This window comes from Calidris pugnax, unplaced genomic scaffold (assembly GCF_001431845.1).
Source record: "Calidris pugnax isolate Ruff unplaced genomic scaffold, ASM143184v1 scaffold116, whole genome shotgun sequence".
Classification (NCBI taxonomy): Eukaryota; Metazoa; Chordata; class Aves; order Charadriiformes; family Scolopacidae; genus Calidris; species Calidris pugnax.
In genome coordinates this window covers 1,353,943-1,367,839 of record NW_015090877.1, presented here as the reverse complement: position 1 = coordinate 1,367,839, position 13,897 = coordinate 1,353,943, and the positions used below count along the sequence as shown (strand labels likewise).

At 57.7% G+C, this 13,897-nt stretch overlaps 1 protein-coding gene across 1 annotated transcript in view; it reads right to left on the bottom strand.

The window, feature by feature from the left end:
* Positions 1 to 13,897, bottom strand: part of PPFIA4 (protein tyrosine phosphatase, receptor type, f polypeptide (PTPRF), interacting protein (liprin), alpha 4) — a 98,406-nt gene that overhangs the window by 39,572 nt on the left and 44,937 nt on the right. The window contains exons 3-13 of the mRNA XM_014946342.1: positions 12,390 to 12,491; positions 12,099 to 12,263; positions 10,965 to 11,039; positions 9,224 to 9,319; positions 8,558 to 8,779; positions 7,398 to 7,544; positions 7,135 to 7,269; positions 6,035 to 6,118; positions 5,015 to 5,146; positions 3,228 to 3,290; positions 1,195 to 1,286 (exon numbers count right to left, since the gene is read on the bottom strand). Of these exons, the coding sequence (XP_014801828.1) occupies positions 1,195 to 1,286; positions 3,228 to 3,290; positions 5,015 to 5,146; positions 6,035 to 6,118; positions 7,135 to 7,269; positions 7,398 to 7,544; positions 8,558 to 8,779; positions 9,224 to 9,319; positions 10,965 to 11,039; positions 12,099 to 12,263; positions 12,390 to 12,491 (1,313 nt within the window). The remainder of the gene's footprint in view (positions 1 to 1,194; positions 1,287 to 3,227; positions 3,291 to 5,014; positions 5,147 to 6,034; positions 6,119 to 7,134; positions 7,270 to 7,397; positions 7,545 to 8,557; positions 8,780 to 9,223; positions 9,320 to 10,964; positions 11,040 to 12,098; positions 12,264 to 12,389; positions 12,492 to 13,897) is intronic.

Genomic DNA, 13,897 nt, shown 5'->3' with positions numbered 1-13,897 from the left:
TGAGCAGCTTGGCTTGGCGTCAGCCTGGTGTTTGCAGACGAAGGCAGAGCCCAAGTTTCAAGGGGATTTAAGCTGCGGAGCCGCTGACAAGCTGCTCCTGAGCTAAAAACAGATAAAGGCACCTTAGACAAAAGCTGACATTTCAGCTGGGGGATTATTCTGGCCCCTGTAACTCAAGCTTTCTGCTGATTTTTCCTCCAAGAAATAAAAAAAAAAATAAAAAACCTCTCCATCTTGTTCTTACAGACCCATACAAAGAGGTCCCACACATGCTCCAGACACTCCTCTGGCACTCAGCTATCTGTCATCCTCACAAGTTCTTCCTCCCTCCCCCCCTTTTTCTCTCCACGACAGATATGGGGCCTCCAGGCCTTCTCCTCTCTGCCACAGCTGCTGGCACATTCAAAGCAGGTTACACTGCCTCCTTCCACCTTTTCCAGCCTTCCTGGGAGGAGGATGTTCCCCACCCGTGGTCTCTCTCATTGATTCCTTGCTGCCTCTAACCCACCTCGAAAGTGCTCAGAGAGGACGTGGTATCCCAGGTGGCCGCACAAGGTACTGGGGTGCATCTCCTGCTGGAACCCTCCTTTTCTACCCCCACCTCCCTGTTTCTTGCAGCGCTGCTGGGTACCCCCGGTCAGTGCCTGGGCTGAGACCCGATGGACTCATCTCTCCTCCCGGTGCTCTGGGCTGGGACCTCCCCATCTCCCAGCTGACTTTAAACCAAAGGGTGTGGGAGGATCATTGTAGAAAGGAGGGGAAAAAAATGGGGGGGGTTCATTCTCCTTTGCCTGCAACAGCTGAAAAGAGATTCCTCCTTCTCCAGCAGACCATCCCCAGCACACCGCACGGGGCAAAGCATTTGGTGAACATCCAGCTTTCACATAAAATTGAGCCCTAAGCCCTTTGTGCAGAAAAATAAATGATGCCCAATGGTTTTTTTGCCCTTAGAAAAATGAATTTTGGGCCATTCAGTTGGGATGGACTATCCTCAACAGTCTTGTGTCCCACTCCAGGACAAATCCATGGTGGGGACAGCACACCTGGAGCTGACCCTGCTGCAATGAACCGCCCTGCAGCCCTCCCTGAGGCTTGGTGAAACCAGAAATGCCTGATGCCAACAGCATTTTGGGGTCCTAAAAGCAACACGCCCCACCAGCCGTGGGTGCAGGATGGAAGCAGGGCAGCCCTTACCTTGCGTGCACGCTCTCCACGAACGTCCCACTTCTGGTCTTGAGCTGATCGACCTCCAGCCTCAGTTTGTCGATCTCATCGGACAACCGTCGCTGTTCGGGGTGAGACAAGGGACAGGCAGGGGTTGGTTTTGCTCTGAAGAGCAGGCGGGTTCGGGATAATCCACATCCTCAGCTATTTCCAGATTTATATTCCCTTTAAAAGCCCCTCATCCCAGGTTTAAAGCACCTTTGACCCATCGGTAAAGAAACAGCTCATGCAGGCGACAGAGAATGACGATGCCGGGGCGATGCTGCGAGGGGAGATGGAAACCACAGGCCAGACAGACAGACAGACACACGGCCAGACAGACAGACAGACACACGCGTGCCCGAAGTGATGCTGGCCACTTCTGGTCTTGAGCTGATCGACCTCCAGCCTCAGTTTGTCGATCTCATCGGACAACCGTCGCTGTTCGGGGTGAGACAAGGGACAGGCAGGGGTTGGTTTTGCTCTGAAGAGCAGGCGGGTTCGGGATAATCCACATCCTCAGCTATTTCCAGATTTATATTCCCTTTAAAAGCCCCTCATCCCAGGTTTAAAGCACCTTTGACCCATCGGTAAAGAAACAGCTCATGCAGGCGACAGAGAATGACGATGCCGGGGCGATGCCGCGAGGGGAGGAGGAAACCACAGGCCAGACAGACAGACAGACACACGGCCAGACAGACAGACAGACACACGCGTGCCCGAAGTGATGCTGGTTTGAGAGAGGAAGGAAAACCGGTCCCACAGGGATGCTCTGAGAATGACGATGCCGGGGCGATGCCGCGAGGGGAGGAGGAAACCACAGGCCAGACAGACAGACAGACACACGGCCAGACAGACAGACAGACACACGCGTGCCCGAAGTGATGCTGGTTTGAGAGAGGAAGGAAAACCGGTCCCACTGGGATGCTCTGATTTAATGGCTTCAAGCTCCAACAGGGTAGGTTTAGATTGAACATTAGGAAAGAATTTTTCACCGAAAGAGTGAAAACAGGCTGAAGGAAAACCGGTCCCACTGGGATGCTCTGATTTTGCTCCAGGCTGCACGTACGCAAAGGGCCAGCAGTGAGGGACCCTGTAGCCAAATTTGATGCTGGCCCCGTCCCTCCTGCTGCCAGCCCCCTCCTCCCCAGCAGCCTGTGCCTGCTCTGTGTGGCCGTGGTGCCCTGCGGGAGATGTGAGGGGGGAGGCTGGGGAGGTGGGGAGGACACGGGGATGGGATTCTCCAGGCACAGCAGGATCCGGTCCCGTGGGCAAAGGGGCAGATCCAGGGTGGGCAACATGCAGGCAGCACCATGCAGGGCTCCCAGCTTCACCTCTGCCTGCAGCCAAGCAGCCATGGCTGGGACACAGAAGCAGTGCCCACACACACATCCTTGCTGTGGGAGAGCAAGGCCTTGGGCAAGGGGGAAAGCAGCCCCCCCAGCCTCCCCCAACCATGCACGAGACACGGGACACATCCCAAAAGTGCCCGTCGCTTCAAAGAGCTGCGACCCTCCAGCTTTCCAGCACAGACCAAGGTGTTGCAGACCCTACTTTGATGCTTTATCTGAGAGCAGGGGGGTGTGAAGACCTATGGGGCCTCCTGCAAGCTGGGCACCAGAGCAGGTCCTCCCCTCAGTTGGAGTGAGGGGGGAGAGAAAGCCTCGGGGGGGGTGAAGGGGCCGTGGCTGCTCCAGGGAGCGCTGGGGTGGACCCTCCTCTAGAAGCCACCCCGTCCTCGCTGCTGTCCTCGGCGGGGGGTCGGGGAGGGATGAACGTGAGAGAAATATGGAGACGGGACTGAACGTGGCTGTTGGGGAACCGAACCGGGGGTCTCCGGGGAGGTGGGTGGCAGCTTCCATCCAGCCACTGCGTGGGTTAGTTTGTGGCCTCCTGCTGCTGGGCACTTTGGGATCCCAGCTCCTCCAAAACTAGGGTATTTTAGGAGGCGTGAGTGCCCCTAGCCGGGGACGGGGAGTGAGGAAGCGCAGTCACTAGGGCAGGCTCCCTGCAGCGGCATTTACCTTGTCGTGCTGGTGTTCCTCTATCTGCTTTTGGGTATTTTCCAGCTCTTGTAACAATGTGTTCTTTGGGAAAAAGAAAAAAAAACAAAACCAAGAAAAAAAAAAAAAAAAAAGGAAACAAAAGAAAAGAGAACAAAAACAGGAAAGAAAAAGAGAGACCGTTTAGGAAACGGCCGCGCGGTCTCCCGGGAATGGCCAGCGTGGAATCACTGCATGGATGGTGTGATGGACTGGCAGGAGGGATGGCCAAAAAAAAACAAGAAAAAAAAAAAAAAAACCGAAACAAAAGAAAAGAGAACAAAAACAGGAAAGAAAAAGAGAGACCGTTTAGGAAACGGCCGCGCGGTCTCCCGGGAATGGCCAGCGTGGAATCACTGCATGGATGGTGTGATGGACTGGCAGGAGGGATGGCAACGGGTCCCTGACCTATTCCTCACCTACCTGCCTGTGAACCGGTCTCTGCAGACCTCCTGCTCCTCAAGCAGGGACACTGCAGCTCAGCTCCTGCCCCGCACCAGGGCCAGGGCACAGCCCCGGAGGGCGAGCGGCGATTAGAGAGCTGATGGGCAGGGCGTGAGGATTAGGAAACGCGTCTGAGAGGAGATCAGCTCCTCCAGCAGCTGGATGAAGGGCAAAAATGCGCCCTACATCTAAGCTAGGGAATAGGCAGGGGCAAAAGAAGATGTGTTTGCAACTGCTTAACCTAGTGCTCTTTTTTGGGAGGTGCTGGCAGCCAAACAGGATCATTTTTGCCCACGGAAGACCTGGAGAAACTCTCTGGGTGAGCCATTGCTGGCAGCAGGCTGGGGAGCAGACAATGCCTGTTCAGAAGGTGCCACCACTCTGGTCCTTGGTCTTACTGGGGTGAGTATTTGGACTCAGCCCCATGAGGGGGGTCCTGCTCTGTACCCAGAGCCACTCACACCCCTCTGCTGAGTGACTGGGCACACTGGGACAGCCAGGTCTGCTTGGGGACAGGAGCAGTGGGGGAGACAGACCCAGTCCTGGAGGCATCAGCCAGGGGATGCAGCCCCTCTGTGCTCTGACTTGCTGAGGGGAGCCTGGTCCCTGCAGGAACCCAAAGAGAGGTGAATTACGAAGGGCTGAGCTCCCGGTGGCATTGCGAGGTGGATCTCTGCTCATGAGGTTCAGGCTGGGGCAGCAGCAGCTCCAGCTGGCTCCTCACAGGGAAGCCCGGTTCCCCAGGAAGAGCAGGGTGGGAGCTGGGAGGCTGCTGGTGGACTCTGCCCTGGCTTGGAGAAGGCAGATCCGTCCCAGTTTGGGGGACAGGAAGGTTTCAAGGCAGCACATGGAGGGGGTGGGCAGGGGGGAGAGGATGAACACTGCATTTTCTCCTACAAAATGCAGTAGGGTTTCACTCGGACAGCTGGACACAGGCTGCAGTTGAGGCTGTGCCAGGAGAGACACAGGGAAGGGAGGGAAACGGAGCAGGAGAAATCCTGCTGCTGTGGGGGATGGAAGGTGGTGGGGAGCGGGTCCCACCAGGCGAGGGCTGGCTGGAGACAGGGGTGTGAGGCAGAGCACGCTTCCCTGCGCTCCCACCAGCCCAGGCTGGTGTCCTGCATGTGGTCATTTCTCCATCCCTGCACAGCTACTTCCAAACTCCTGCGCTGTGGCTGGCCGAGGCTCCGTGCCGGAGGGGCTGCCTGCACAGCTACTTCCAAACTCCTGCGCTGTGGCTGGCTGAGGCTCTGTGCCGGAGGGGCTGCTGACCCCTCAACCCCCCCACCAGCCCCCCAGAGGACCCCCTGTCCCCCAGCCACTACCTTCTCCTCCAGGGCCGCCATCCTCTCCTTGAGGTGCAGCTGCAGCCGCTCATTGGACTCGCTCAGCAGACGGTCCACGGTGTCCGAGAGCCGCTTGGGATGCTCCTCGTTCATCTTCTCCCGCTGGCGGGCCTGCAGTGACCAACAGTGACCATCCACGTGAGACCCAGTGGATCTGTTCCTCCTGCCACGAGGGGCTCAGCACCCTCCTGCCATCCCGTGTCAGAGCTGATCCACCAGGCCCAGCTTCTGGGGACAAATCCCCCCCTCCCAGCATAGATTGGACTCTCTGGTCGGGTTCTGCTGGTCCCTGCCATTTCCCTGTCAGGGATGAACTGGAGAGAGGACAGGATCTAGAGAGCTCCTGCCTGCCTGACCCTCAAGAAAGGTTCACCCGTGCATCTGCCAGGGACAGACACGCTGGGGACACATTCCAGACCCCAAAGGGTGCTGATACTCTGGATTTGCAAAGGTGTCTCCAAATGTCGGCCCCAGGCCAAAACAACCAGGGCTTCCCCAGGGGCACACACTGTAATGCCACCTGGGCCACCCAAGAAATGGGCATCACAACCTCCTGGGTGGACACCCCAGCCACTGGCTAAGGAGCACAGCAAGGACTGTGTGTCCCGTGACACAATGGCCGCATCCCTGTTTTTTTGAGGGGCAGGACCCTTTCCCCTCAGTGCCCATCAGTCCCCCCCTGCTGCTGATCCAGGCTGGAGGGAAGAGCAGCTGGAGCTTCCTCCTCTGTCCTGCATTTGGGGTCCCAGTTTGCTCCAGGAGGTGATGCTGGGAGAGGGGGAAATCACAGCAGAGAGTGGCATGAGCTCCTGGGTGACTCTAGATGAAGAGATCCTGGATGGAAAGGATTAACCAAGTCCCTCTCTCCATCCTGCCTCAGAGACACCAGTGATCCCACCATTCATGGTGTGCCCAGGTTCATAGCCACCATGGCAAAGAGGAGTCAAGGCCGGATCAGGACCCACAAGGACTCCCAGGTCCAGGCTGAGCAGAACTTACCCTGGCCAGCTCCTGGTTCTTCTCCTCGAGCTGGCTCTCCAGCTGCCGGAGGTGCTCCTCGATGCTCCCATGCCTCTCTTCTGCCTGGGAAAAGCAGAGCAGCCCTCTCGGATGATGCTCCCCAACACCACGTGTGTCCTCCAGCACTCCTCCTCCCTCCACCCCAGCATCCTTTCCTGGGATGTTGCACTCTCTCCCGCTGCCCTCACCCCTGCCACTGTGTGCTCTGAGCCCAGAGCAGCCCCACTACCAAGATGATGGGAGATGGAGGGGCTCTGAGAGGGACTTGGCACCCCTTCCAGTGCCTGGGAAGGGCAGGGCTGGCCAATTCCACACCTGGAACCCAGCCTGGGTCCTTCCTCTTCCTCCTCATCCCAGAGTGCTCCCAGCACAAGCTGAAGGCCACTCAGATCAACGGGGTGATCCCCGCCTTGGAGAAAGAAGCTTAGGGAAGGCAGCAAACCCTACGTGTGTGGAACATGTCAGGAGCTTTAAAAACCACGCTTGCCCCTGCAGCCACGGGGGAGGCAGAGGACAGCAAAGCTCAGAGGCTGGGAATGAGAGCAGGGTGCCTTGGGCTTGCCAGGGACTTCATTGCTACAGGGGGGGCACCTGGGTCTGCCTCTTCCTCTGGTTCATAGAATCATAGAATTGCCCAGGCCAGAAGGGACCTCCGAAGGCCATCTAGTCCCACCCCCCCGCAGTCAGCAGGGACACCCCCAACTAGACCAGGTTGCCCAGGGCCTCCTCAAGCCTCACCTTGAATATCTCCAGGGAAGGGGCCTCAACCACCTCCCTGGGAAACCTGTTCCAGTGCTCCACCACCCTCACAGTGAAGAACCCTCTCCTCATCTCCAGTCTAAAGCTGTTCCCCTCCAGCTTGAAGCCATTGCCCCTCGTCCTGTCACTGCAGGCCTTTGTAAACAGGCTCTCCCCAGCCTTCCTGTAGCCCCCTCAGGTACTGGAAGGCCGCTATTAGGTCTCCCCGAAGCCTCCTCTTCTCCAGGCTGAACAGCCCCAGCTCCCTCAGCCTGTCCTCGTAGCAGAGGTTCCTGTGCTCTCTCCTGTCCCTGCTGTCCCCAGGTGTCCCTCACACTTGCCTTGGTGAGTGCGGCGATGCGCTGGGCCAGCTCCGCTTCCACCTCGGGCAGCGTCTCCGCCTTCCGCATCGTCTGCTGCAGCTTCTGCTCCGCCAGCTCCAGCAGCTCCTGCAGGTGCCGGGCTTTCTCCTCGCACTGTGGGACAGGGCAGGATGGGTGCCCAGCACCCAGACTTACCTGCATGTCCTGTCCCCATCCCCTGCTTCTCCCTCCCAGGTCCCCAGGGTGGTAGGGAGGGAGTCTGTGGGTCCAAGCTTTGGTACCTGGCGGTGCAGGGACTCCTTGTTGGCCAACTCGCTTTCCAGCTTGTCATTGAGGTCATGGATGGAGGTGGCTTCTCGCTGAGCTGCCAGGTAGCGTTTCTCCAGCGTGGTGATCCTCTCCTCCATGTCCTCTTTCTGAGCCAGGGCCTGGGGAAGAGATGGGACTGTCACGTCCTAATCTGTGTCACATCCTAAATCCACCACTGATTTGGGAATAACTGGGCCACCCAGCTCCTGAAGGCCTGGGACACCACCCAAGCCCAAGCATGCAATGAGAACCCTGCTCCGCTCAGGAATGAGGGACAGCAGAGCAGGAGAGGAATAAATGGAGTCAGGCAATCACAGGAAAACCTTCTAGCAGGGACCCAGCTCACTGCCCTGGGCATCTCAGTGTCTGAGTATAACCTCAGGGACATCCTGCTGATGGACTTTGGGTTCCTCTCCCAAAGCCAGTGGTCTCTTTTGGGGAACACTGGCCTCCACCCTGCACACAACAGGGGCTACAATCCCTTCCCAGCCCAGAAGCTGCTGTGACTGTCTCTACAACTGCTGCAGGCCTGGCCGTGCGAGGGGGCAGTGTCTAACCTACCTCTCGGAGGTCCCTCTGGTACTTGCTGCTCATCTCCTCCGATTTGATCAGGTCCTTCCTGGCGGTGCCCAGATCCTCCTCCAGCTCGGCGACGCTGGCAGCCAAGGCGGAGATGCGCTCCTTGGCTTGGACCACTTCGAAATTCTGCTTCTCCAGGAGCTCCTGCAGCTCCACCACCCGCCCTGCCTCATCATCCGGGTGGACAGAGCCGTTGGAGAGTCGCTGGAAGGCAGCAGAGAGGGAGGAGGCTGCTGGGCTGCCCCAAAGCAGGGGCTGGCATTGCCAGCAGCCAGGCAATGGGGGGAACATGGCCCTGCCCAATCACAGGAAAACCTTCTAGCAGGGACCCAGCTCACTGCCCTGGGCATCTCAGTCTCTGAGTATAACCTCAGGGACATCCTGCTGATGGACTTTGGGTTCCTCTCCCAAAGCCAGTGGTCTCTTTTGGGGAACACTGGCCTCCACCCTGCACACAACAGGGGCTACAATCCCTTCCCAGCCCAGAAGCTGCTGTGACTGTCTCTACAACTGCTGCAGGCCTGGCCGTGCGAGGGGGCAGTGTCTAACCTACCTCTCGGAGGTCCCTCTGGTACTTGCTGCTCATCTCCTCCGATTTGATCAGGTCCTTCCTGGCGGTGCCCAGATCCTCCTCCAGCTCAGCGACGCTGGCAGCCAAGGCGGAGATGCGCTCCTTGGCTTGGACCACTTCGAAATTCTGCTTCTCCAGGAGCTCCTGCAGCTCCACCACCCGCCCTGCCTCATCGTCCGGGTGGACGGAGCCGTTGGAGAGTCGCTGGAAGGCAGCAGAGAGGGAGGAGGCTGCTGGGCTGCCCCAGAGCAGGGGCTGGCATTGCCAGCAGCCAGGCAAGGGGGGGAACGTGGCCCTGCAGGGACCCAGTGAGGCGGTGGGGAGTGGGGCCGTGGGGCTCTGGGACCCCCTGCCATCAGTCTCCACTAGCTTCCCACAGGCACGATGGAATAGGGATGGGTGAGGGCTTCCCAGAGCATCTCTGGGAAGCAGAGCCCCTGGGAGCATCCGAGCAGGAGCACAAATTCCCCTCCACTCAGAAACGGCCCGTGTCCACCAGGAACGGCATTTCCCAGGGGGTTGGACCCAGGGGAGAGGGGGGGAAAAGGTTTTCAGCATCCTGGAGGTGGTGACAAGGGGGTTGGAGAACTGATGGCCTCGGTGAGCGTGGTCAGAGCAGGGGTTTCTGGGGTTTCAGGGGTTTCTCACCTTCCAGGGAAGCTTCTGTGCTGGCTCCTTGGGCTCCCTCTCATCCCGCTCACCCGCCGGGGCCTCCCGCGCGGTGCCTTGCTGCAGAGCCGCCACCTGCACGACACCAGGGCTTAATTAATGAGGGAAAGCAGATGAGACCAGCTGGGCTGGCCACGGGTGAGACCAGCCCTGGTGCTCCCAGGTCTGCAACCGGCTTCCCGCTGGCTTCCTCCACCATCACATCCAGCTAGTGCCTACAGCAGGGGATGGGGAACATGGACGGACACGAGGGAGAGGGTGAAGAGAGGGGAAGGCAGAGACGCTCTGAAGGCTCAGCACTGGTGCAGGATGAAGCCCCATCTTGCATGGACACAGCAGTGCTTGCTACAGGCACACAAGCAGCCGGAGCCCTGGCAGTAAAGTGATATCTTGGGTAGTAAACCCTGTCATTGCAGCCTGCTCTGCCGGGGGAGGACGGGGAACGGTCCCCAAGAGGTGACCGAAGGGCAGGCACTGGATGCAGGGATACACCATGAGATACATCCTGAGAACTGGGGAGAGGAGCAAAATTTGGCCAGGCAGAGGCTACGAGGATGGCTTTTTCCTTTTGGCAGCCGTGGCTGGGCACAAACTCCAGCAAGGACAGTGTGGTTCACCCTCCCCAAGATGAACAGGTAAATGTTGGGGACAGAGAAGTCCCCACGCCAGAGCCCACGCAAGGAAGGAAATGGGAAGAAAATTTCTGGGCTGCATAGGGAAGAGTGTGGCCAGCAGGTCAAGGGAAGTCATTCTCCCCCTCTACTCTGCACTGGGGAGGCCACAACTGGAATCCTGCCTCCAGTTCTGGGCTCCCCAGTTCAAGAGAGACAGGGAACTGCTGGGGAGAGTCCAGCTAAGGGCAACAAAGATGATTCAAGGATTGGAGCATCTCCCTTATGAAGAAAGACTGAGAGAGCTGGGACTCTTTAGTCTGGAGAAGAGAAGGCTGAGGGGAGACCTTATTAATGCTGACAAGTATCTCAAGGGAGGGTTGAGGGAGGAGGGAGCCAGACTCTTTTCAGTGGTTCCCAGTGACAGGATGAGGGGCAACGGGCACAAGCTGGAACAGAAGAGGTTCCACTCAAATATGAGGAAGAACTTCTTTCCAGTGAGGGTGGCAGAGCCCTGGCAGAGGCTGCCCAGGGAGGGTGTGGAGTCCCCTTCTCTGGAGATCTTCAAGACCCGCCTGGATGCTCCTGAGTAACATGCTCTGACAAGCTCTAGGCAATCCTGCTTTAGCAGGGGAGTTGGACTAGATGATCTCTATGGTCCCTTCCAACTCTAAAAGTTCAGTGAAATTCAGTGAAATTCAGTGAAATTCAGTGAAATGGGGGATGCAAGTCGGGGTGCTTGGAGCAGCAGGGTTTGGGTCTCTGCTGAGGCAGGAGAAAAGCCAACAAGCAAAGTCACTCCCAGCCCCCTTAAATGATTCAAGTTCAGGTTGGTTTTGTCAGTGACACGAACACCAAACAGCGAAACAAGAGAGGAAACCTTCCCCAAGAGACAAGTTTTCAGAATATTTACAAGGTTTCCTCAAATACAGGCAAGGCTTCACGGAAGTAGCAATTTTAGAATAAAAGCCTTACATTAAAAATGCCCAAATGCCACTTCTCCGATCTGAGGGTGGTATTTCAGCAAATTCAACATGAATTCATAAATGTAGCAGGGAGCAGCCCCAGCCCAGCGAGGGCCCAGGGCAGGCTGCCAAATGTCCCCTTACCTGCCGATGGGCATCCACCAGCTGCTCCTCCAAGGTTGCCACTCGCTCCAAAGCTGCTCGCAAGCGTTCCCTGACCTGCAGTCACGTAAGATAATAAGGAAAAGCCATTATTTATCTGTGATGAGGGTGCCCAGGATCTAGGCAAGCTCCCAGCCCCTGCTGTCTGGCCAGGCTCAGCTGGATTCACGTCCAGGGCACAGGCTCAGGGATGCTCCAGCCCGTTCTTGGGAGACCAAAAGCACGTTGGAGGGAAACAGCCCACACCAAACTCATTCTTGCAGGACACCCATAGCCAGGAAAGCCTGAAGATGTCTTTTAGCAGGGCAAGGAGCTGCTTGAGGTAAATTAATCAGGAGGAACAATATGAGCTGTACTGCAAAGACTGAACCAGGGTACCAAATGCCAGCACTGGCCACCACCACAAGTGACCCGGGGAAGCAACAACCCCATCCCTGACAGCCTCAAACCCACAGCATCCACTCAGCAGCCCCACTGGCTCCTAAAATAAGGGTGCTGCAGCTTTTGGATACCCAAGAACTTCCTCGTGAGGGACCCCGTGTCACCACCCAGCTTAACAACAACAAATGGCACCCAGCGGGAGGGAGGAGGAGGGTTGGGAGAAGGTCAGCTCTGAGCAGGGGATGCTCATGGGAGCGAGCCAGGAGAGAGGTCCCAGCAGCCTGTCTCACCTTTTCATCTAGCGCCTTGTGATGCTCAAAGAGGGACTTGAGCGCCTTGAGCACCTCGACCTCACTGGAAACCCCAGACGGTGACTGGGCCTGACGCTTGACTACGGTCATCCTCAGGGACCGCTCATGCCTCGACACGAGGCACTCCAGGTGCTCCAGCAAGAGCTGCAAGAGGGCAAGCAGGAGGCTGTCACCGCCCCAGGGGCTGGCGATGCCGATATCGGCCCAGCAGCCCGCAGTGTCCCACGTTTCTGGGGACAGAAAGCCAGGAAGAGCTTTTGGATACCCAAGAACTTCCTCGTGAGGGACCCCGTGTCACCACCCAGCTTAACAACAACAAATGGCACCCAGCGGGAGGGAGGAGGAGGGTTGGGAGAAGGTCAGCTCTGAGCAGGGGATGCTCATGGGAGCGAGCCAGGAGAGAGGTCCCAGCAGCCTGTCTCACCTTTTCATCTAGCGCCTTGTGATGCTCAAAGAGGGACTTGAGCGCCTTGAGCACCTCGACCTCACTGGAAACCCCAGACGGTGACTGGGCCTGACGCTTGACTACGGTCATCCTCAGGGACCGCTCATGCCTCGACACGAGGCACTCCAGGTGCTCCAGCAAGAGCTGCAAGAGGGCAAGCAGGAGGCTGTCACCGCCCCAGGGGCTGGCGATGCCGATACCGGCCCAGCAGCCCGTGGTGTCCCACGTTTCCGGGGACGGAAAGCCAGGAAACAGGTTTTCTGTGCTTACCCGGGTGTTATTGCGCTCGGCTTTCAGCTCCGAGATCTCCTCCTCCCTCTCCAGGAGCTGCTCCCGGCAGGCACTGAGCTCCCGCGTCAGCGTGGCAAACTCCTGCAGGAATCAGGGCACGGCGTTGAGCAGGGAGAGCGGGACGGAGCCGGAGCCAGTGTCCCAGTCCCACTGGCTGGGATCTCCAGCACAGAGCATTTCCCATCCAAACCCAACCAGGGAGAGATGGAGACACCAAGGGGAACACTGAGAAACCAGTGGAGAAGCACAGCCAGGCTGGGAGACATCACAGAATCACAAGGGGTTGGAAGGGACCTCTGGAGATCATCCAGTCCCACCCCCTGCCAAAGCAGGTCCACCCAGAGCAGGTTGGACAGGAAAGTGTCCAGTGTCCAGGTGGGTTTGAATGTCTCCAGAGATGGAGACTCCACCACCTCTCTGGGTAGTCTCTTCCAGGGCTCTGCCACCCTCACAGGAAAGAAGTTCCTCCTCATGCTTCAGGTGGAACTTCTTTATATTCAAGTTTGTGCCCATTTCCTCTTGTCCTGTCCCTGGGCACCACTGAAAAAAGACCAGCCCCATCCTGACACCCATCCTTTAAGTATTTATAAGCATTGATCAGATCCCCCCTCAGCCTTCTCTTCTCCAGACTAAAAAGACCCAAGTCCCTCAGCCTCTCCTTGTAAGGGAGATGCTCCAGGCCCCTCATCATCTTTGTAGCCCTGGAGATGATCTATTCCTGCTTCCCTACATTTTCTGGAGAAGGGAGAACATACTATCCCAATATTTATCCATTTTGAAGTCCAACAAGGCAAGAAACTGCTCTACAGCTCTAGAGGCGCTCAATGACATTTAAAGCATCCCAGTCAAGGCCACCAGCATGCTCCCATCCCCACTGTCCCCTTGACGCAACCCAGCAGAGCACCCACCTTGGAGCATCCCATCAGGCTAAAACTCACCAAAATCCACAGCCGGCCAGGAGGGTCCCCTGGCCCCAAGCCAGCCTCGGCCACCGCCTCAGGACCTGGCATCATCCGAAGGGAAGAGCTAGATCTGCCCCAGTCCAGCCTGTGGGGCCCCACTGAGCTCCTTATGGGGTACCACCAAGCCCCGAATTCCAGCTGAGAGAGCTGGGGCACAGCAGGAGATGTGGGAGGTGCCACCAGCCCTTGCTGCAGTCACCAGTCCCTCCTGGGAGGTGACAGCCAGCAAGGAAGAGCCGTGCACACAGTGGTGCCAAGGCAGAGCCAGCCCATCCTTTGGGATGTGACGGGCTCCTCAGAAACCGAGCAATCGCAGTGTCAGAGGGGAAAGGAAAACGTTACGTTCCCAGGATGCTGCAGAGTTCGTTTTCCCTTAAAAAAACTGAAAACCCAGCCCCTGGGTTTGCCCAGGAGCACCCTCCCATCACTCCCAGTTGCGCTCGCAGTCGCCAAGCGGTGCCAGAACTAAGCGACATTTTGCAGCTGGGATTTTTGGGGGTGAAAAATGCAAATGCGGAAACGCTT